Here is a 21,417-nt window from a genome sequence, read left to right as displayed (position 1 = left end):
TGAACACCTTAGCTCATAACGGGGAGTTCAAGGAACCAATATCATATTTCTTCCAGATTTATGCAAAGTCAGGGTATTTGAAAGGTCATCAAAGGACCTTCACATGCAAAAAGCACAACACAGCATCTTAATTAGAAATTCTAATAAATGGATTTACTATATAGAAACTACATTTTCAAGTCTTTAAAACCAAACTGAGCTGAGAAAACAGGCTCAGTGCAGCATTAGTTTATATGCTCTTCCTCTTCAAGTGTTTCCCCGTCCACTTACGCAAATAACTGCTTGTCAAGAGAAAAGTGAATACCGAAGCAGCTCTCCAGGACATGAAGAAGCAGAGCACCTCGAATTCCCAGTTTGCTTCAAGCTAGGTGCTTTAGTACCATTGTAACCATCAGCTTAGAAACGGGTGTTACATTACTGAAAGGAAACTTACAGTAGTTGCACGTTTCCTGCTTTGGCCTCATTCAGCCTGAACACAGCACTCACACCTCACCAAAGAGCTATTTACATTAAGGAACAGCAGAAAGAAAGATATAAATGCCTGTGGAATTCTCCAACTTCACACTCACAAGATGCTACATCTGTGGATACTGTCATGAGCCCCAGCCGGAAGACTGAAAATGTAGCACATTAAGGAAGCATTTTGACAACATATTGCCTTCACAGAACCAAAAAACCTGTTTGAATACATACTGGTATTTGCAAAGAAAGCACCTAACAAGGTATTTCCTGTTTAAACATGAGATGGAAACAGCCATTGCTAAAGCTTGCTCAGTACAATGCCAGAGAGAAAAAAAATAACAAATTCTCTGAAAGTGACACCATTTTCCCTTCCAGCAACACTCTTCATGAAGCAGATGTGTTGAAGTGCATGGCACTTCTGAGGAAAGCAATCACACTGACATTAAGATGGCAACAAACTGGAATGATCACAGAAAAAAATGCAAAAGCATTAAAAATTAAAGATTCAGGCCTCAAAATCGAAAAAATTATGTCAAGGTTTACTTGCAAGTCAGCATGGACTTCTTCTGCTTTTGAAGACAGCGAAGGTTCTAAATGCACGCACCAGCTTGATCTCAAGTATAATTCCTTCATATTTAACTAGCACATTATCTGTGTTGCCAATCACTGTTAAAAGAATAACCTAAATAATCAAAGATCTTCCCATCCTTACCTCGAATCTCTGTAAGTCAGTCTCACCTTTTCCCTTTCCCAAGTTAGTCTGGAGAAAAAGGATATCATTGCCTGGGACTGCAAATGGCAGAGGAGCTTCTCCAAGGGAGGATAACAGCACAGGGAGGGAACACAGCCCACCATGACCAGCTTGTGCTTGGCTCTTGTGATGGCAACAGTCAGGCGGCGCCAGTCCTTCAGCAGGGCCCCGAGCTGCGAAACACACGCCACTGGCTTTTATTTTTCCTCTTTTATGCAAGCGAAACATTTGTTTCCAACCTAACTACTGAAACTGAATGAAACCAAGTCAATATGATCAACTTACATTCTCGTCATTACTGCTCCTAACAAAAGACACAATTATGATACTTTTGTCTCTTCCTTGGTATTTGTCGACTGTGTTGACTTCCACTCTGTTCTCCTTCATTTTTGCCATCAAATCAGTGATTGTTTTCAGTTGATGCCTGTATGGTGATATAATGCCAATGTCTGAAGGCTTACAGCCAGCCTGAGTGAAGGAGGAGAAAAAAACTGCAGTTGGCTTGGGAAACTCATTCTGTCAGAAGACCCCCAAGGATTTTTTTTTTAACAATGCTGCAAGATATTGTACATACACTAAGTCATCAATGGAACTCTAGGTATAACTGGTATTAACTAAAGAAAATAAAGCCTATCAGCCACTGCAAGGTCCTAAGCTTTGTATTAACTTTGTATTAACCCTTGAAATCCTCATTTTTCTTTCTCGCTAAAACTGTGAGGTGAGCATTCAGAAGTCCTAGTCCGAACTACTCCTGAGGCTGACTGGATGAAATGAGAAATAAAGGCAAATCCTCTCCACTCCCTCCCAAGAAAGTCCTCATTTTTTAAATGAATTAGGCATCCAGCTTTTTATTTTTGCATCTCAAATCAAACCAGGCGAGGGATCGGGAAGGAAATGCAGGCTCGGGCTCCTCACTATACTGACACGCAGCCAACCCTCAATGTATCAGTAAGATTATCCCTGAAAGAATAACCCAATACATGCAGTTATCACTACTAGAGCAATGAAAACCCCATTAATTCTAAACCTGTCCCTACAAACCATGTAACAAAGCAAAAGATACCTTCAGAAATAAGGATGTGATGAAGAGAACTATTTTAGCCTCTGTCACGTTACTTATGCCAGCTTTTTCTGCATGTTCTGGTGCTGGGACCTTTGAAAATACAAACAAGAAGCATTTTGCTGTCTGCAGTGGCAAGCTGCATTCTGATCCCTGATTCACGGACTTGCATGTGGGTTTATATACTCATTTATATGTTCCTTTTCCCCATTCCATGGCATGAAGGATTATTCTTCCCAATTTTTCTAACAGCATTCCCACTTCAAATGAGAGGAGGCATAGTCTGACTTATAGCGACACTCTCAGAATCCCATCACAATTACTTTTACCTTTATTCCTTTTCAACTCACTATTCTGAAAACATCACACCTTAAAAGCCTCCAAACTCCATGTTTTGCTGGGCTGTGCTTATGATCAAATGCTTACATTTATATTTCTCATGACTGCACAGCACACCCACAGAACCCCCAACAAAAATAACTAGGGCCTAGAATTGCTCAGGAGATTTGCCTTAAATCAAGGATGCAATTTTTCAACACACAGCCCCAAGGCATCAGAGAAGTGCAGACTGAAACAGGTTTGGCAGAAAAGAAAAAACAGATTTCCAGTTACTGTCACAAACATGTTGTATTGTTAAACAGAAAACAATATTTTTTCTTTTTTTTTTGAAAAGCATAGTACATGATAATGTCATATTTTTCCTCACCTTTCTCCCTGTTTGTACCCCCTGTTAAAGGGATTCTATCAGAATTGTTATTAAAAAATACAAATCCTGTAGAATGTCCTAGAGGGCACAGAAAATGGAAAGTTCTTTCCAGAAACAGCATAAAAGATCATCAGTTGGTACAATTTTTGGCAAAACACTATTAATAGGAATCAACATAAAACCTGCTCAGTAAGAGGAAAGACTCAAATCTTCATAATCCAGTCGCCAACAACAGTGACAAGTACTGGAGACCACAAACATGTACTAATTTATTAATCTTTTTCCACGAGTATTTAAACTCTTCCTCAATTTTCTTAGAAGTCACTTTGTTCATGAAATTTTTATCAACTCCAGAGTTTTATTTTTCCAGCCAAAAATTGAGTCTCCATGAAAGGACACACCTCAACCAACTTACTTCTCCCTTACACTTCAGCATATGGAATATCTGCAAAATTCCATGTAGGATTATAGCTGTTCTGCCACTGGCACACAGCTTCTACCCCACAGACCCTCAGCCACTGGAAAGAGGCCATTCCCTAGTTGCAAGGGCATCAGTGTGGCCACACACTTTGAGCTACACTGGACAGGAGAACAAAGTTCATAGCACATTCAGTGTTTTCTGAAATAATACCTGAATTAAACTGTTCAGCTGTTCTCAGGTGCAGTTTCCAGCAGTAGCTGTACCACCCCAACTGATCAGCTACACCAACACTTCTGCGTGTTGCACATTTTACATGCAACTAGAAAACCATTTTTTAAAGTTCCCCATTTCACCCTACCTAAGCTGTATAAAGTTTTATCTGTTGAGTGTATTGAGAATTTGCATCGCAATACACTGTTGAAAGAAGAACAATGAACTTTACCTTCTCCGTGTTCAGGAAACACACAGGTGTGTCTGGATCAAGCACTTCCTTCAGCCAGGATTTTGAAGCATCCCCAAGGTCCAGTTTCAATTTTTTTAGGTTGGGCAACTTAACAGTGGCATTTGACACCTTCTCTGAGCCACATTGCAGTTTGCCTTCATACACTAACATGTTACTCAGTGACATGATTTTACTACAGATTTTAAAAAAACAAGAAAAGGCATCAGAACTTGCCATTTCAATCCCACATTAAAAACAGAATGTAATAAAGAAAAGTTTACAGCACCTGTTCATTCTGTATTGCACAGTTAATTGGACAACAGCATTTTGGTTTTGTTCCAGCCTTTTAAATAAGCTTTCACTCATGCCAAGATCTCTGTTAAAACACAAAGACAAAACCCAGAAGTGTGTCAGTCAGAACATTGCAAGAACCATCCTAGAATTCATTACTAGTAACTGTCCAGCAGCATTTAATCTTACCTTGCTTCTGCATTCAGCACAAGTGGAGGCAGCTGCTGATGATCCCCCACCAGCACAAATCTTTTGGAGCAGAACAGAGGGCCCAGGCAGATGAGCTGGCTTATCTGGGAAGCTTCATCAACTATACAGAAATCAAACTGCTTCTGAACGAAAATGGGGTGATTTACCCCCATGCAAGACGTTGCCACTACCAGCTGAAAATTGAGAGACACTTTTAGGAAAAGGTACATCTTATATTCTTTAGCACCTTTTCCAGGTTAAAATAAAAATTACTATTTCCCATTAAACTAAACCAAAATGTAAAATAAATCAGATTATTTATCCTCGAAATAAGACACATATTGGCCTGACATATTCTTGCACCAATTGCAAGTGACAAACAAAAACAGCTTTAGAGCAGACTGCAGCAAATAATCTGTCATGTGTTCCTGCCATGTGTTAGAATGATGCCAGGTTCCACGCACGTACCGTTCATGGGGTGTGCTGAGATAGCTACTGTTAAAATGTAGGTGGTTTGGATTTTTTAATTGCAAAGAAATGATAAAACAGAAGCACAGCTCTTTCCATGGCTGTGCTTCCACTACAATCCAAAATTACCCAAGTATGAAATTTTAAGTCACTTCCCTTATCACTTCAACTGTTCCCCTGCAATGCTTATCAATGAAAAAAGAAATGGCACCTTTTGTGAAGCTGGCATTTACCCAAACCACCATCAAGCTTTATTCTTTCAGCTCATTTAATTTCAAGCTGCCACTAACTCATATTGACCCACTATGGTTTGCACTAATATTCACACAGACAGCACTAATCTTGCAATCAAAAATAAGAGTTTGATCAGGTGAGCTCCACATCATTCCACTCTTCCCCATCTGCAGCTTGTACTAATGGCAGAGCACAAGTGGGAGGGAGAAGGGACAAACAGCAGCAGCATGGGAATAATGCCAGAGGAGGTTGCAGCTGTTAATCACCACTCTCCCACACGAGATCTCAGATACAAGCACTGGAGTCTTTGGGACTTACTAGTTACAATGGTAAGTGACTGTGTGCACATAAACAGTGCTTCTCAACCTTCAGACTGTTAATGTGGGCCATCATTGGCTATAAAGAATTTGAAGCACTGCAGAGATTGAGTATCTTTTTCAGCTCAGATTTTTCACAGCACTGGATACCCTTGGGATGGGTTCCTTTCTGCAGCATTCAAACACAAAATACTAACATAATTACCCTTAATAATATGCAGGGTTAGCAAAAACCACTTTTCTTACCTGACTGTTATAGACCTCTTCCAAATCTGTTACAGATTTAATTGATTTGGACCTGCAAATGTCTTCTTCTGTATATTTCTGAATATCTGGATGAACCTTCTGAGCTCGCCCCAAGCGCAAGAAACCAACTTTGAATTTGGCTAACTTCAGCAGGGCATTGTCTACAGCTGTGTGTGTAAAACTAGTCAGAAGAACACTGAAGCCACAAGCAGAAAGAATTCTCACCTAACGAGTAGCAAAGGGAAAGAAAAGCTTATTAGTTCATCAACAAGAGTCAGCAATCCCACATTTGACAAGGTAAAAACCATAGGGGGTTTTGAAGAGAGCCAGTAACAAGCATGACTTCATTAACATCAGTATTCCTAATCTGTCAGTTAGCCACTGTCGGTACAGGCAATAGTCCTGCTGGTTCCCATAAACTGCAGCTCATTCTGCTGCCGCAGCCAGAGCTGACAACACGTATGCACACTCACAAACTGTGCTGGAAAGAAGGAATTGCACTTTCAAGACTCCCAGTGCCAGAAGAAGGGATGCAGCCCACTCCCACAGCACTGTTCTCCATGGCATTTTAGCCACAACAGGTTGAGTGGAAGGGGCCGATCTGATGCTAGCAGCAGCTGCATGCTCTTCAGTCTCCTCTTTCCACGTGAGCAGATAACAACTGGAAGTGGGATGATAGTGCTATTTCAAGAAAAATTCACCCAGCCCAGAGCCTGAATGCAGTACGCTCCTACAGTCCATTCCTGAGGAAAAGAGGAGCTGCCACCAGCTAGAGGAAATGTCCAGCTGGCTGCACATAGCTTCAGCCCCATGGGTTTACACAATTTACAATGGACAAGTTACTGGCTTCCCAAGGAGTCCCTTTTTTGAGGTGTAACTCAGAGTTTGAGGACTTGCTGATACTTGGAGCCAAAGAATAAACACTAAAGCGTCACAAAAGGGATGCTTACAGGCTCCCCAGGGAAGATGTGACAGTCCCAAGCCTGATAGAGTTCAAGAGGCATTTGGACAACACTCTCAGGCACATGGTGCAATTCTCAGGAATGTTCTGTGCAGGGACAGGAGTTGGACTAGATGATCCTCAAGGGTCCCTTCCAACTCTGATTATTCTGTGAAGTGATTAAATACCACACTTCAATCTCCTCCCTCCTACATAAGCAATAGAAAATCCTACTCCACAAAAAGCAATTTTGGTTCTACCAAATATTGGATCTTAGGTAAAGAAGTAGACATTTCTTTTTTGGAATCATACAGACACCATTACATAAGTCATGACAATTAATTTTGGACAGTATGTTTTATACAGTCTGTTTAATGCTACCTTCTAAATCTCACCAAAAAAATGGAACACCAAGGTACATGTTCTTACTAGAGCACATATTGTAGTCGTTTTTCCTGTTCCAGGCATACCCACTATAAGTGTGTAGTCTTTCGAAAGCAGCACTTGTTTCATTGCCTGTTTCTGAGGCTTGTTTAGACCTTCAAGAAAAAATCAAAAATGGAACTGCTATATCATAATTGTAATAACTGCTAAAGTTAATAAAGCAAGACTATAACTTTCTCCTCTGCTGAAGCCCTTAATAAAGGCAAGAACTGAGCACAGTCTGTAGGTTCTAATGAAGATGTGACACAAGATATATAGTCACGGGTCTGCACTATAGCCCTAGAAAAAAGTCACTGAATACATTTTTATTTTTAGACCTTCTGTGACTTTTTTTTCTAGTATCTTATATTCACACATCCATATACTGTGCATAGGCATTTCTGTTTGGTCATACCCACTTTCATGTTCCAACACATAGCTCACAGCAAAAGGAAATTAGTTGCACATACAGCACCATCCAGCTTAGAACAAACATTGTATCAGAGCTGGTTTTCCCCAGTCTGATGCAAACAAGCTATTTGGGCTAGACAAAGCTCAAGCAAAGTCAGTCTTCAAACTGAGTTTTTATAAAAAATTCTACTTGCTGTAGGAGAATTCAGTTAAATATCTGTTTTCACAGGCAACTCTGACAGAGGACAATGAAATATTTCCACCAAATATGAGGTACCACACCATACCCAAACAAGTTCTGTTGTTAAACAAAGGCCACAAAGCATCACACAGCAGGGAGCAGCCAGCAAGTCAGCAAGGGTGATTACACAAGTAAATGCTTACACTGAAGCCCATGTCCTTCCACTCCCTCAAGGTCTGCTTCCTCTATCCCAAGTTCCTTCCTTTTGTAAAGGCTAGAGAGATAACCATATGGCACATTGTTTGAAACTGCAAGCTGCAGCAACTAGCAAAAGTATCTGGGCAGGTCTTCCTGTGATTACATTAGGCTTTAACGAGTTGGAAGACATGCAAGGCAAGAACTTGGTTTTAACTTTTAAGCTAAGACCTATCACTGGACCCCAAAACACGAGAAAACCCTTCTATTTAGCATGAGAAATGCTTTGGCTACGGAAACACACTACGGAGTAGAGGAGTTTGGGGAAAGTCACTTTGTACCTTTTAAAATATTTGCAACAGTTTCCTTTGCTCCTGGAGGAAGGACTGAGCTCAAGTGCTGAATAAAACGTGGTCTGTTGAAGTCAATTATCAGGTTGCGAAGCCTTTCACTGTGGGTAAAGAAAAAACAAAACAAAGGAGTGACAAGAGTTACCAGTCAAAAAACTTTATCTGAAAATATTGAAAGTGTAAAATTATTTTTCATACCTGACTGGGGAATCTTCCATTAATTTAGAAAGGTTTTCAAAAGGGACTCCAGTACCAAAATCTCCTTCTTCATGATCCAACCGAAATGTGGTGTTCTTGGGGAGCTTTGACAAATCCCTCAAGAATGACAGAAACATGGACAAAATAATTGTTTGCGAGCAGTACGTTGATGATTAAAGCCTTATTACTACATGTTAAATTGGATCTTCCAGAGATCCCAGAGTGAAGCAATAGCAAATAGAAATACATTGTTAACTCATCTAAATAGAACATGAGCCCAATTTAAAGACAATATAGACTGAATAATGAAAGTTATCATTAACACAATAATCACTTTACCACATAGTCTCATGTGTGAGACAAAAGTAAATAGAGTTTAAATATGTTTTTATTCAAATAACCTGGTTAAATAGGCAGGCATATACAGGGACCAAGTATTTACATTTTCAGGGCATTAACAGGGCATCACCCCAAGCCCAGCAAGAAGTGTTTAGAACATGTCAGAGCTTTCTGGACACCTACAAGTGCCCTTACTAAAGCCAGTACTATGGTGTCTTCAAACAGATACTTTTCCTTTTGTTTTATTACCTGCCCAACAAACAGGAGACTTCTGTTCCACTGACTTCTCTAACATAACCAGTAGCCAAACCAAGTAAACCCTTTTCCTCTCCACTCACAACCACTCGATCACCAACCAACAGGTTTGTTCCAGGCACGGCACCATTTCTACGCTGGAACACATGTAGGTACTGTCCCTCAGAAATTTCACATACTTCATCAACCCTGAGCATGTTTCCAATGCATTCTCCAGCCTTCTCTCTGAATATATTAGAAAAAGAAACATATTTTAAGATCCTCTCAGTGAGAGAAACATTAAGAAAAAAACACAAGTTAAAAAAAAGACAACCCACAACCAAAATACAAAAAGAAATCATCTGAGCAACAAAAAAAACCAACCCAAAACCAACCAACCAAACAAAAAAACCCCACACAAAAAACCAACCCAAAAAAACCCAAAACAAACACAAATGCACAACAAGAACTAGGAAGACAGGAAGACTGAACAGTCACTTTACAATAGTCACTTTGACCAGAAAAGGATTATAAAAATATGCAGAATTGTTGTATTTGCTCCAAGAACAGACTCTAATATTTAGACTGAATTTATCTATAATTTCCTTTTTCAAAATGAGTACTAGATCTACTTCACTAAGATGTTCCATATTTGCTTATGGAGTTGTTCATTTCACTTCCAGTATCTTAGCTATACTTCCTTTCTACAGATGCCTTGAAATGGGCTTGCAAACCACCAATTATTTTTTCACAGCTGCTTGACCAGGTGACACATAACATGTTAACTCAGCTTACAGCCCTGAGTCTATTTTCATCCACACTCATGGCCATGCCTAGGATTACACTATAAAGCAGATCATTGTGTCAACTGACCCTTCAGAAACAGCACAATCAGCTGTGCTCACAGGCAGCACCAGCCTCTGCCAGCAGAGACACAAATGACATCAAATTATACCACTTTTGCTTCTGAAGGCTGAGGCTGAAGTACACAGCTTCCTATGTGTGACTTAACAACAACAAACAAACAGAGAATCATAGAATTTTAGGGGTTGGAATGGAGTTTAGAGATCATCTAGTCCCAACCCCTGCCCTGGGCAGGGACACCTCCCACCAGAGCAGGTTGCTCAAGGCTCATCCAGCCTGGCTGTGAACACTGCCAGGGTTGGGGCAGCCACAGCCTCCCTGGGCCCCCTGGGACAGTGTCTCACCACCCACACGAGAAAAAACTTTTTTCCAGCCTAAACTTCCCCTCCTTCAGTTTGAACCCATTACCCCTTGTCCTATCACTGCAGTTCCTAACACAGAGTCCCTCTCTGGCCCCTTGTAGGCCCTTCAGATACTGAAAAGTTGCTCTGAGGTCTCCACACAGTCTTCTCTTCTCCAGGCTGAACAGCCCCAACTCCCTCAGCCTGTCCTCACAGGGGAGATGCTCCAGTCCTCTCAGCAACTTTGTGGCCTCCTCTGGACTTGCTGCAACAGTTCCATGTCCTTCTTATGCTGAGGACACCAGAACTGTGTGCAGTATTCCAGGTGGGCCTCACGAGAGCAGAGGGGAGAATCGCCTCTTTTGACCTGCTGCCCACACTCGTTTGCATGCAGCCCAGGATTCTGGACTGCTAGTGCACACTGCAACTCATGCTGAGCTTCTCATCCACTGTCACTCCCAAGTCTTTTCTCCTCACTGCTGGTTTCAATTACTTCCTGACCCAAGCAGTAGCTGTGCCTGGGATTGCCATGGCCCAGGTGTAGGACCTTGCACTTCATTTTGTTAAACACCATGATGTTTGCATTGTTCCACATCTCAAGCCTGTCAAGGTCCCTCCGGATGGCACATCCCTTCTCTCCACCACGTCAACTGCCTCAAACAGCGTGGTGTGGTCAGAGAAATTGCTGAGGGTGCACTTAATCCCACTGTCCATATTACCAACAGAGATGTTGAACAGTGTCAACCCCAGCACCACCCCCTGAGGGACACGACTCCTCACTGGCCTCCACGTGTGCTGCCCCGCAAGGGACATCATAGTGCAAATACAGAACCAGTAAATCTATTAGGCCCCATTAGGTCACATCTCAGTAAAACTACCTAGGCAAGCAGTATATTTTACTATTTCTACAAGTTTTCCTCACAGTGAGTATACAAGTGGACAATGTCTGACTTTCAATTACTGAAAGAAGCATCATTTGATCCAGGTTAGAAATTACGTCTCACCTTTCCAAAGAAGGTGTCATCCATATATTTTTATATCCCTTTTTATGCTCTCCACTTTGCAGCTCCAAGGTTAACATCAGATACCACAGGCTGAAGTACTCTAGGTGGGAGGGTTTCAGGTGCTGGGTCTCTCTGTCAATAAGAGGTACCATAGCAGGAGGAAAGGACACACTGGCCATCTTCTGCTCTACAGCTCTAGGAATAGAACCAACCACGGGGGAAAGTAAACTTGTATCCTTTTTTCCTGCAAGTGCCTATGTACATAGTGACAATCTGAATATATACTGCAACATATCAGATAATCACCACTGAAATGAAGTTGAATCTGTATCCTTTGTTCATAGGAATGATCTTAAATTAGTAACATTACATCTTCTCTATGATTTTGAATTATCAAGGACAAGTTAGTCAAAGACCAGCTAAAGGCATTTTGAAGTCAGTACTGTATGCATTTGTATAATTCATCTTTTATCCCTTTTATTGTAACATACAAATACTACAGAGATTTAGCTAAGCAATGGGGGTTTAACAGTTAAACTGCCTTGAAGTTTGCTTGTATATTAACTCAAAACTAAATATCAACATTGTACCTAACAAGGTATACAAAATACAACCAAAGAGAAGCAAGTTAGTTCAGAAGTAAATAGCTACCCAGCTAGTAACAATGCTATTGCTGTAACAACTGCGTGTCAGAAGTAGCATTTGGCAAACATATTGCATGCCCACAGAGCCATCTCCCTCAACACACACTTTTACCCCTGCAATTTTAAAAACAATCAGGCATTCTATTTACACAAAACCACCCCACCACTCCAGTTCTAGCATATGTCATGTGATCTCTTCAGTACACAATTTTGTTTTGGTTTTCTGCAGCATAAAGACTAAAAATTTTAACAGTTGTAAAAACAATTCAATAATGTGAAATTTATCAAACACTTGCTCATAACTTCTCTTTGACAGGAGACAGAGTAACACCTCAGCAAGGTAATATCAGTGTGTTACTTGTGCGAAGTGAAAGAGCTGCTGTCCAGCCATAGTTCATGCCCAGAAGACTGCCTCCTTCAGAGAGCTGTGAGAACATAGCTTTGTCAAATCTTAGTTGTTATTAACCTAGATATAACAGATCTGTTATTGCCATCAAGCCTTTTGTTGAGACTTGTCTGGAAGAGGGTGTACCTGAGCAAATATATTGAGTTTCTGAGAGACCAGGACCTGCACTACAGAAGTTGCAGAGGGGTCTATGGAAGATTCTTTGAGGGTGCAAAAGTCCTTGACACATACATAGGAAACTGTCAACCACAAAAAAAATTAAATCACTGTATCAAAAGCTATGATGAGTTAAAAACATTAGTCAGATTTTTTTTACCTGCTGTACAGAAAGCAATTGTTCCTTTGGGAGCAATATTTACAAGCTTGGCTGTCATCAATCACAGGAGGCAAAGCAGCAAGCTGTGAATGCTGCCTTCCCACAGCAGATTTACAGGTACTGTGTGTTAAGTAGAAGGCCACATGATTTCTTAACTTCATTAATTCTGTCAAGAAAAGAACAAACTAAGCTGAGGCTTTTGTTTGCAAAAATTTCTAACTCAAAAGTAACTAGCTATCAACATTTTAGTTAGTTACGAAGGGATTATTCCCATAGCAAAGTCCTTGTGCCACATTAAAAAAAACCACAGTTAAATCCACTGTCAACAATTAAACTCCAAGTCAAATCCACTGACTACTACCTGCTGTTAGTATTCCATGTGGGAACTAGTGATAACCAACAGAGGACTAAAAAAACATCAGGAAAGACTTCAGAGCCCTAGGAGAGATGATAAAGGGCTCTGGAGCACAAGTGATCTTCACATCAATCTGTGTGGTCCAGAGTAAGGGGTATGAGATGGCCAGACGAATCTGGAAGGTCAATAGCTGGTTGCAACAATGGTGCCAGAGTGAAGGCTTTGGGTACTCAGTCCTTGGGAATTTACACAGGCAAGCCTGGTCCGACCAGGACTGATGGGGGGCACTTGATTGGGTCCTATGACTGGAGCACAGAATGAAGGGTTTCAGGCTTCAGGAAAGACAGGCTGAGGAGATGAGGAGTAGCCCTCTATGTCAGTAAGCAACTGGAGAGTGTGGAGCTCAGCCTGGGGACAGATGAGGGAATAATCAAGATTAAGGGGAGGGTTGGGACAGGGGATGTTATAGTGAGGGTCTGCTACAGACCACCTGGTCAGGAGGAGGGTGTGGACAAAGAACTCTTCAGACAGATGCAAACAGCCTCAAGCTTACAAGCATTTGGCCCTCATGGGGGATTTCAATCACCCCGATATCTGCTGGGAGAGCAACATGGCAGTGCATAGGCAATCCCAGAGGTTCCTCAAATGTGTTAATGATAACTTCCTTACACGGATGATCGAGGAACCAACAAGAAGAGGAGCCATGCTGGACCTCGTGCTCACCAATAGGGAGGGGCTGGTGAGGAACGTGGTGTTCCAAGGCAGCCTTGGATCTAGCGACCATGAGGTGGTGGAGTTCGAGATCCTCAGGACGGTGAGGAAGGTGCAACAGCAAACTCACTGCCCTGAACTTCAAGACAGCAGACTTTGGCCTCTCCAAGGACCTTTTTTGCAGAGTCCCTTGGGACAAAGCCCTGGAAGGCAGAGGGGCCAAGACTGCTGGCTGATACTCAAGGATCATCTACTCAGTCGCAATGCATCCTGACACAGAGGAAATCGGGCAAAAATGCCAGATGGCCTCCATGGATGGATAAGGAAGTGCTGAGGAAACCCAGGGAAAAAAAGAGACCTTCAGGAGGTGGTAGGACAAATGGACTGGGAGAAATACAGAGAAGTTGTAAGAGAAGCTAGAGACAGCCAGGGAGGCTAAGGCACTATTGGAATTGAGGGACATTAGGGATAACAAGAAGGGCTTCTACAGGTATGCCACATGTGAAAGGAAGGCTAGGGATAGTGTGGGCCCTCTCCAGAAGGAAACGGGAGAACTGGCTACCCTGGATATAAAAAAGGCTGAGGTTCTTAATCACTTCTTTTCCTCAGTCTTCAACTCCAAGTGCTCTAGCCATTCTGACCAGACCAAGAGGGGCAAAGGTAGAGACTGGGAGGATGAAACCCCTGAGCCCACTGCAGAAGAGGATCAGGTTCGAGACCATCTAAGTCCATGGCTCCTGATGAGATTCATCCTTGGGTCCTGAGAGAACTGGCGGATGCAGTTGCTAAGCCATGACAGGGCATTGGGACTAATAATCTGTAAGGTCCATTCCAACCCCTAAAATTATATGATTCTATGCATCAAGTTTTTAACGGAAGCTTATTGGCAGTAGGAACATTACAACAAAGATACATCCCTAAGTACAGATAGTTTCATGAGAGTAAACCTTATAATTAAAGTTAAACATTTTAGTAGGAGTTAAGATAATTCTGGTTTCCAGTGAAGTGGAACGACCTTACCTCTTCGGTCCATGCGAGCGCCAGAAACAGGGTACATGGTACCAGTTTTAAGGTAAAGAAGAAATCCAGCTTCAGGATCTACTCTCCGCTCTAAATTCAACAACGTATACAGAATAACCTGCAAACATGGTATAGAATCTTATCGCCGTGTATTTGTGGAGGTTTAACTCCAGCCAGACACCAAGCCTCGCACAGCCACTCCCTCACCAGGGAAATCAGGGAGAGAACCAGAAGGGTAAAGCTGGAAAACTCATGGGTTGAGATAAAGACAGTGTAATAGGGGAAGCAATAGCTGTGCACACAAGCAAAGCAAACCAAGGATTTCATTCCTCACTTCCCACGGCAGGCAGGAGAGCAGGGCCCCATCATACATAACCGTTACTTGGGAAGACAAATGCCATCACTCCAAACATGTCTCCCTAACCTTGCTCCTACTTTACATACTGAGCATGATGCCATATAGTGTGGCATATCAATTCGGTCTGTTTGGGTCATGTGCCCGGGCTGTGTCGCCTCCCAGCTTCCCAGGTACTCCCCTAGCCTCCCCACCAGCATGGCAGTATGAGGAGCAGCAAAGGCCTTGGTTCTGTGCACGCTCTGCTCAGCAATAACAAAAACATCTCTGTATTATCAACCCTGTGCCCTGCACAAATACAAAACACAGCCCACACCAACTACTGTGAATAAAACTCTGTCTCAGGCTAAACCAGCACAGTATTAAAACCAAAATACATTCTAAACTGTATTTACTTCTATAATTTATATGGCTAAACAGGCTTTAGTATCACAAGTATTCTAGAAGTCATTAGCAGTAAGAACCTGAGCAAGGATTTAAATTAAAAGGAATCTTCAAAAGCTATAACAAGCCTACTAACTCTGGATCAAGCCATGTACGACACTAAATCCTGAAGCAGTTTACCTCAACCTAATATTGTAATGCAGTAAGAGACTGAAAAGCTGGTATGTCAGGAAAAATACTACAAATGTGTCTGAAAGTACTTCTCACTACTCAGTGCACTTTCATTTTATACCAGCAGCTTTGGGCATGCCAAGATCAGTCATCCATGAATCTAGATTATACCACACACAAATAGTTTCACATTCTTTTGACAAAATAGGTCATCTAATAAAACACAAAAGTATATACAGCCACTGACAGTCAAAGTAGACATTTGGTGTTTGTACCTGACTTCTGTGCTCTACGGAGTTAGACTCCTTGCCAGACTTGAGCTCCAATGGCATTACCCTATACTGTACTCCAGACTGATGATGGATTTTCACCCTAGCTGTAACATCAATCTTTCCCTTCAACCCAAACCTGGGAGACCAGATGTTCTCTTCAATGTCCAAGATATCTACAATCTCTATCTTGGAGGATAGATCTTCTGGTTTTTCATCACTGGATCTATAAAGAAAATGAAGTCAGAACTTAACAATTTCCCTTAATTCTTAATATTAAAATATTAAAATGTGATACAATTAAATATGTAATGTTTTTGCACAAGTGTTCTTTAGCCACTACCTTCAGAAATCAAATGTATTAACCCTCACTCAAACTCTTACCATTAACTAAGGCAGCATCTTATCAGAAACTAACTGCAGTGTTGCTATTCACCTAAATTTCAAAGTTAAAAAAAGACTCTTAAACTGTTGTAAGTAGTTTTTGGTCTTTTCTGAATAACTACACTCTAAAACAAAAAGTTAATGATCTATACTTGAGAGCAGCACAGAGATTTTACTCAGCCCTGCCATCTCACTGAAACTTTAACACCCTGTGGCTATCACAGGTAACAGCAAGAACCCATAGACAGAGGAGCTTAGCAGCAGCTGAGCAAAATCATCATGTCACTGAAAAACTGTTATCTTAGTGAAGAATTCCATTTGATTGATAGTTTCACATTCTGATTTGTAGTCTTGCACAAATCTACAGTAACTCCTAGCTTAGTCAGCAGCTCAAATATGCTTGCCTTTCTAGTTACTAAAAATCTCTACTTTGTACCATACTGTTCCCAGGGATTTTACGACTAATGAGACTTTTGTGTCAGTTCATCCTCAGGCTTCATGTCTTGCCCAGTACTCACAATGGCAGCTTAACATGCAGCTCTCAAGATCAGCTAGAGTGGCAGTGAGGCCATGAATTAGCTCCAAATCACGGAAGAGATATGCATAAAAATTGTTCTAAAAATTAAAAGTGGCCAAAAGATACACAACACAGAATGGTTTAACTTTTAATTCTGGCTTCTTACAGTTTTAGTTGCATTTTATTTTTGTTCACTGGATTGTGCATGAAGTCTTCTGCCCATTTAAAAAACGATGGCAAATATTCTTCTACTTCCTGCATTATTTCTGCTTGTTTCAGATTTAAGTGATACCTAAAAAACAAAGCCATGCACATTATGGAGAAAGAAATATTGACTTGCTCCTGGTGCTAAAGAGATTTTGCCTAGAGTAGTGACAAGATTAATGGAAGTAACTGTCAAGTCTTAATATACATCTATAAATTGTAGGTAATGACAAATTCATTAAGGTCCAACTCAATTCATAAAACTACAACTGAACATCCATGACAAGAGAGATACTATACTAGAATAGAGATTTCTGATGTAACTTTTGAAGTGACAGGTGTAGCACCACACAAGCATCAGCATACCACGTCCTGAAACAAAACTAACAGTTCAGCTGCAGGAAAGGAGTACCAGACTCGCACATTTAAAAATGGTTATTCCTATGAGTTACACAGCAGTGACAGAAAGATGTTAAAAAGTCTTTTGCTTTTTGTCTGAATGTCATGATCTGCTACTTGCTCTTCACATACATTTTGACAGAACATTACATAGAAGCTAATTATGTGGCATTAGATAATTCAGTGCTAGCATTCACTGGAAATAATGTCATTAGTCTGCAGCAACAGAGAAACAACAAGTGGGTTGTGCACGAAAAGGTTCATACTAGTGCCAATGACCACAGCCAGCAGACTTAAGCAATTTACACTTCAATCCCAACAAACAGTAGCCTACATGTGCAAGAAGGAATTGCAGGTCAGCAGTTCCAGAGAGGCCCAGAGTGACACAAATGCCTGTAAGTGATCTTAGCAGCCACAATTCAAAATAGCCACCTTCATAACAGAACTGGAGTAATTAACCTTATTACCACTTTAACTTCCAGCTCGTCTATGGCTAACAGATATTGACACTGCCCAATATACAATTTATTAGTCTAGATATAATGATTATACTTTTGATACATTATTAGAATTAGATTTTAATTAAGCCTGCAGTGAAATGTTGAAACTTACAGCCATTCATCTTGCCACCTGCTGATGGAAAGATGAAAACTGTTTATTTGGCTAGCATTTCTATCAGCTTTGCTGAGAAAATAAGTTAAAGGTCTTCTAACTGAGCCTTTAATTAAACTGATAAAGATTATGAAAATATCAGACATGTCAATGCTTGGTCAGCCACAAGTTTCTAGTTCATCTCCTGAGGATCAGAATGAATTATGCTCATCACATCTAAGTCTGCTTTGGGAGATGAATGGAAAGCTAACATTGCAGGCACAAACATTCCAACCTGCTTGGCCTGAAAGAAAACAACTCCATACATAGTTACTCCAGATCTAGAGAAGTTGCTCAGCAAGGAAGGCAAATTAAATTACACTCTGAAAATTGAATTATCTTACTAAAAGATACCCAGTTTCCATTGAGCAATGTCATTTGGCAGAATACTCTCCTGATACTAGTACTACAGTTTTTAAAGCATTACTTAACCTGCTAGTTCAAAGTGCTCCTGCCCTGTCTTCCAAACACACAAGATACCTGTGAAGCTACTTACATTTCTTTGAGATACTTTTGTCCATGCACAATTTTAGTTGCTAGATCTTGTACTTTTTCTTGGCTCAAGTTGTTTGTTACCGATTGCTGGAAAATGTCATGAAGAATTGTACCGACAAGCATTTGGCGTGAACCAGACCCTGAGCCCTGCAACAGATGTTACAATACATGAAGATTTAGCCCCACTTCATGCCAACTTTTCTATAAAATTTCTGGGCTGCATTTGCTGCACATCGTGGACTGCACTTATTTAATTGCAAGATCATGACAGCTTTTACCTCACTAATTGCTGTCTAGTCACACCCGACTCTGAAAGCAGTCAGATGTAAATAGATCCCCCCTATTGCTTTATCTCTCATGTTTATCCCAGCCCTGATACTGTTAGGATACAATGCCTATGTAATTGACAGGTGAGACAAACCGAAAGTGGTGAAAAATGACCTCTGCTTGAGTCACCACCAAACAACTGGAAATCTGATCACTGTGGTTTTACAGGATCTCTTACACACTTGTCACTTGCAGGTTGCACTCAGGACTGGTGACAGCATTATTCCAGAGTCAGGACCCTGTGCGTTGTCCCAAACAATTATTTTATTCCCATTACTCCTCTAATGAAGGGCTGACACCATGTCAGTCTCCTGTACTTAGTTTCCTTGTTTCAGTCACAGACTACCAGCCAAGCTGTTTACCAGTCCTTTACAGTTCACTTGCACATTTGGATTTATATTCCTATCATATCTGGAAGTTCTCCTCATTTGAAATCGCAGTAGTTGCTCCTCTGCCACCCATATATCACCAAGGACACTACCACAAGAAGCTTTTTCTTTTTCCAAGTTCCAACAGCTGGATTCAATTACAGAGTGAGTCCACACCGATTCTTAACTGAATTTATGGATTTTTTGAGATGCTCTTTACTTGGCCAAGTGTGGCTATGTTTTCATATGGTTGACAAGAGGCACATCCCTCACAAAGGATTCATATCCACACAATATGTGGCAAGGGATTATCAAAAGACATTCTCAGAATTTTAAATAGGAAGACCATTTCTTTATCCCACTAGCTGTACTAAGAATACTGGACTATTTCAGCTGCAGTTTGCAAGAAACACGAGAAGTTAAACCAGATGCAGCTCCCATTATAAATTCCTCTATGTTGCAAACATTGTCAATAGCTAGTAACTACATTTGACACTCTGGAATCAACACGTACCCTAAAGCGCTCACTCAGCACTGCTCTCCTCATACAGTGAATGCTGCTGGATATCGTAGTGCCGGAGAGCAGCAGGTCTGGGTACAGCACCAGGTATCCAGACTGGTCATTTATGAGCCAGGTGCCGGAGCTACACTCCCCTTCCAAATGAATGATGTCTCCTGGAACAACTGGAACAGACTCCCTGCAATGTGATACATGGGAACAATCATTTGCAAGCTACGGACACAGTGTATTAGAAATGAGGCATTACTATAGCAGACCAACATACTTTGAAACAGGAGGTTACCGTGATTCTTTCAGAATTTGACCTAAATAAATCCTGAAAGTGAATAAAGGCATTTTTTACTGACAAAACTTTGATCATTTTGAGTACTAGGTCATGCACCAGGAAAGCCTGAAAGGAGGGAAATCTAGCTGACTTCAAGTCCAGATTGACATGTTGAGCCATTTTGGTATCATTACATTTTATATTGACATATTGCATCTGCATTCCATGAGATCAAATTTCTTACTTAACAATTTTACTTTTAGAAGCTCAGTAAAGTCTAAAAATATTTTTATAGACTTAGAAATTTCAGGGTTCAAGGCCTTTAATATTTTGTCCTTCAAGAAATGGAGTCCTACACTTGTCTCCCACCTTTCAGGCTTGGACATAAAATGCAGAGCAATGCCAAATAGCATGTGCATGTCCATGTGTTACACAATACTATCCAGTCTTCTCTTTTGTAACACATCATGCAATGCACAAACACCTAAATTAGGATCATATCTTTTCTTGAAAAAAACTTCTGCAGTAGAACTCAAACTGAGGTAATTTTAACAGGCTACATAAACCCCTCATGTTTTACAGATACGACTTTGTACATTTGTACATAGATAATTTAGAAGTACACTTCTAATTAACACAAGACTACACTTACACAAAATAGCCTGCTCGGCATTTAATACCTCACTGTTAGTACTAAGGCAAATTAAAGCTGTAAGGAAGCAATATCCTCTGAACACAAGCTACATGACATCAGTTCTCTCAAGATGGCTGTCCATTACATTAAAATACAGATAACATTAGATAAAGGCTGCTTCAGAATTTTGTATCACTTTTAAGGCAGTAAAACTCATCTCAAAGACAACACAAACAAAACAGACTTAATCAAGTATTTCAGACATCTACACTTCTGCAGGGATTACCAGCCGTTCCTAAGAATGCACAGCTCTGTATCCTCCAGGGAAGGAAATGCTGTAATTGTCAGGTGTTTCTCAGGGTCACCTCCAGTTCTCTGCTTTATGCTGACTTCCAGCACACGGTATCTGTTGTCCAGCCCTTGCTTAAGCATTGTGTCAGGGGACTCAGTCACTTTCTTCTGAAAACTGAAGTAATTAACAGCTCGTTACAAGATGCAACACTACTTGAAAACAGCCAACCTATACACCAAAACAAGAAAACCTTCAAAGTTAAACCCAATTTTAACCATCCTCAGTATTTATAGATATATATTTAGTGAAGTTTTTTCAGTCCTATACGGCTTAACCGTAGGAAACTTCTCTGGGAATGTTTCCACACTGCCTCTTTGGATGACAGGAGTGAAAAACAAGTATTTTGACATAAGAGACATAAGGAAGGAGGCAGAAATATTAAATAACTTGCTATTTGTTGAAGCCAGTGCTTCATTTTGGTGTCCATATATCCACGTTCGTTTATAAGTCAATTATAACTCTCTGCACATACTAATTCCCACAGTCCCCAAGTGTCTCAAACGCACAGCAACGACGTGTTCTCCTTAACCTGAAGCGATCAGAAAACTGGCAGCGACGGCCGAGTAACCGCGCGGCCAGCGGCAAAGCCTGAGGCGGAGCGGC

At 40.9% G+C, this 21,417-nt stretch overlaps 1 protein-coding gene across 1 annotated transcript; it reads right to left on the bottom strand.

Annotated features, from left to right (window-relative positions):
• Positions 1 to 565: 565 nt before the first annotated feature.
• Positions 566 to 20,921, bottom strand: DNA2 (DNA replication helicase/nuclease 2). The gene is made up of 20 exons (XM_009071918.1): positions 20,749 to 20,921; positions 19,558 to 19,741; positions 18,350 to 18,495; positions 16,766 to 16,891; positions 15,705 to 15,924; positions 14,520 to 14,637; positions 12,434 to 12,599; positions 11,068 to 11,262; positions 8,874 to 9,104; positions 8,286 to 8,402; positions 8,079 to 8,188; positions 6,957 to 7,066; positions 5,588 to 5,812; positions 4,323 to 4,516; positions 4,129 to 4,218; positions 3,843 to 4,035; positions 2,277 to 2,366; positions 1,499 to 1,681; positions 1,240 to 1,386; positions 566 to 622 (listed from the first exon to the last, which is right to left on the bottom strand). Exons 1-20 carry the CDS (start codon positions 20,892 to 20,894, stop codon positions 566 to 568), a joined length of 3,048 nt encoding a protein of 1,015 aa, XP_009070166.1. The 5' UTR covers positions 20,895 to 20,921.
• Positions 20,922 to 21,417: the final 496 nt, after the last annotated feature.

This window comes from Acanthisitta chloris, unplaced genomic scaffold (assembly GCF_000695815.1).
Source record: "Acanthisitta chloris isolate BGI_N310 unplaced genomic scaffold, ASM69581v1 scaffold27843, whole genome shotgun sequence".
Lineage (NCBI taxonomy): Eukaryota > Metazoa > Chordata > Aves > Passeriformes > Acanthisittidae > Acanthisitta > Acanthisitta chloris.
The sequence above is the reverse complement of the archived record's forward strand: the minus strand, read 5'-3'. Positions and strand labels throughout refer to the sequence as shown.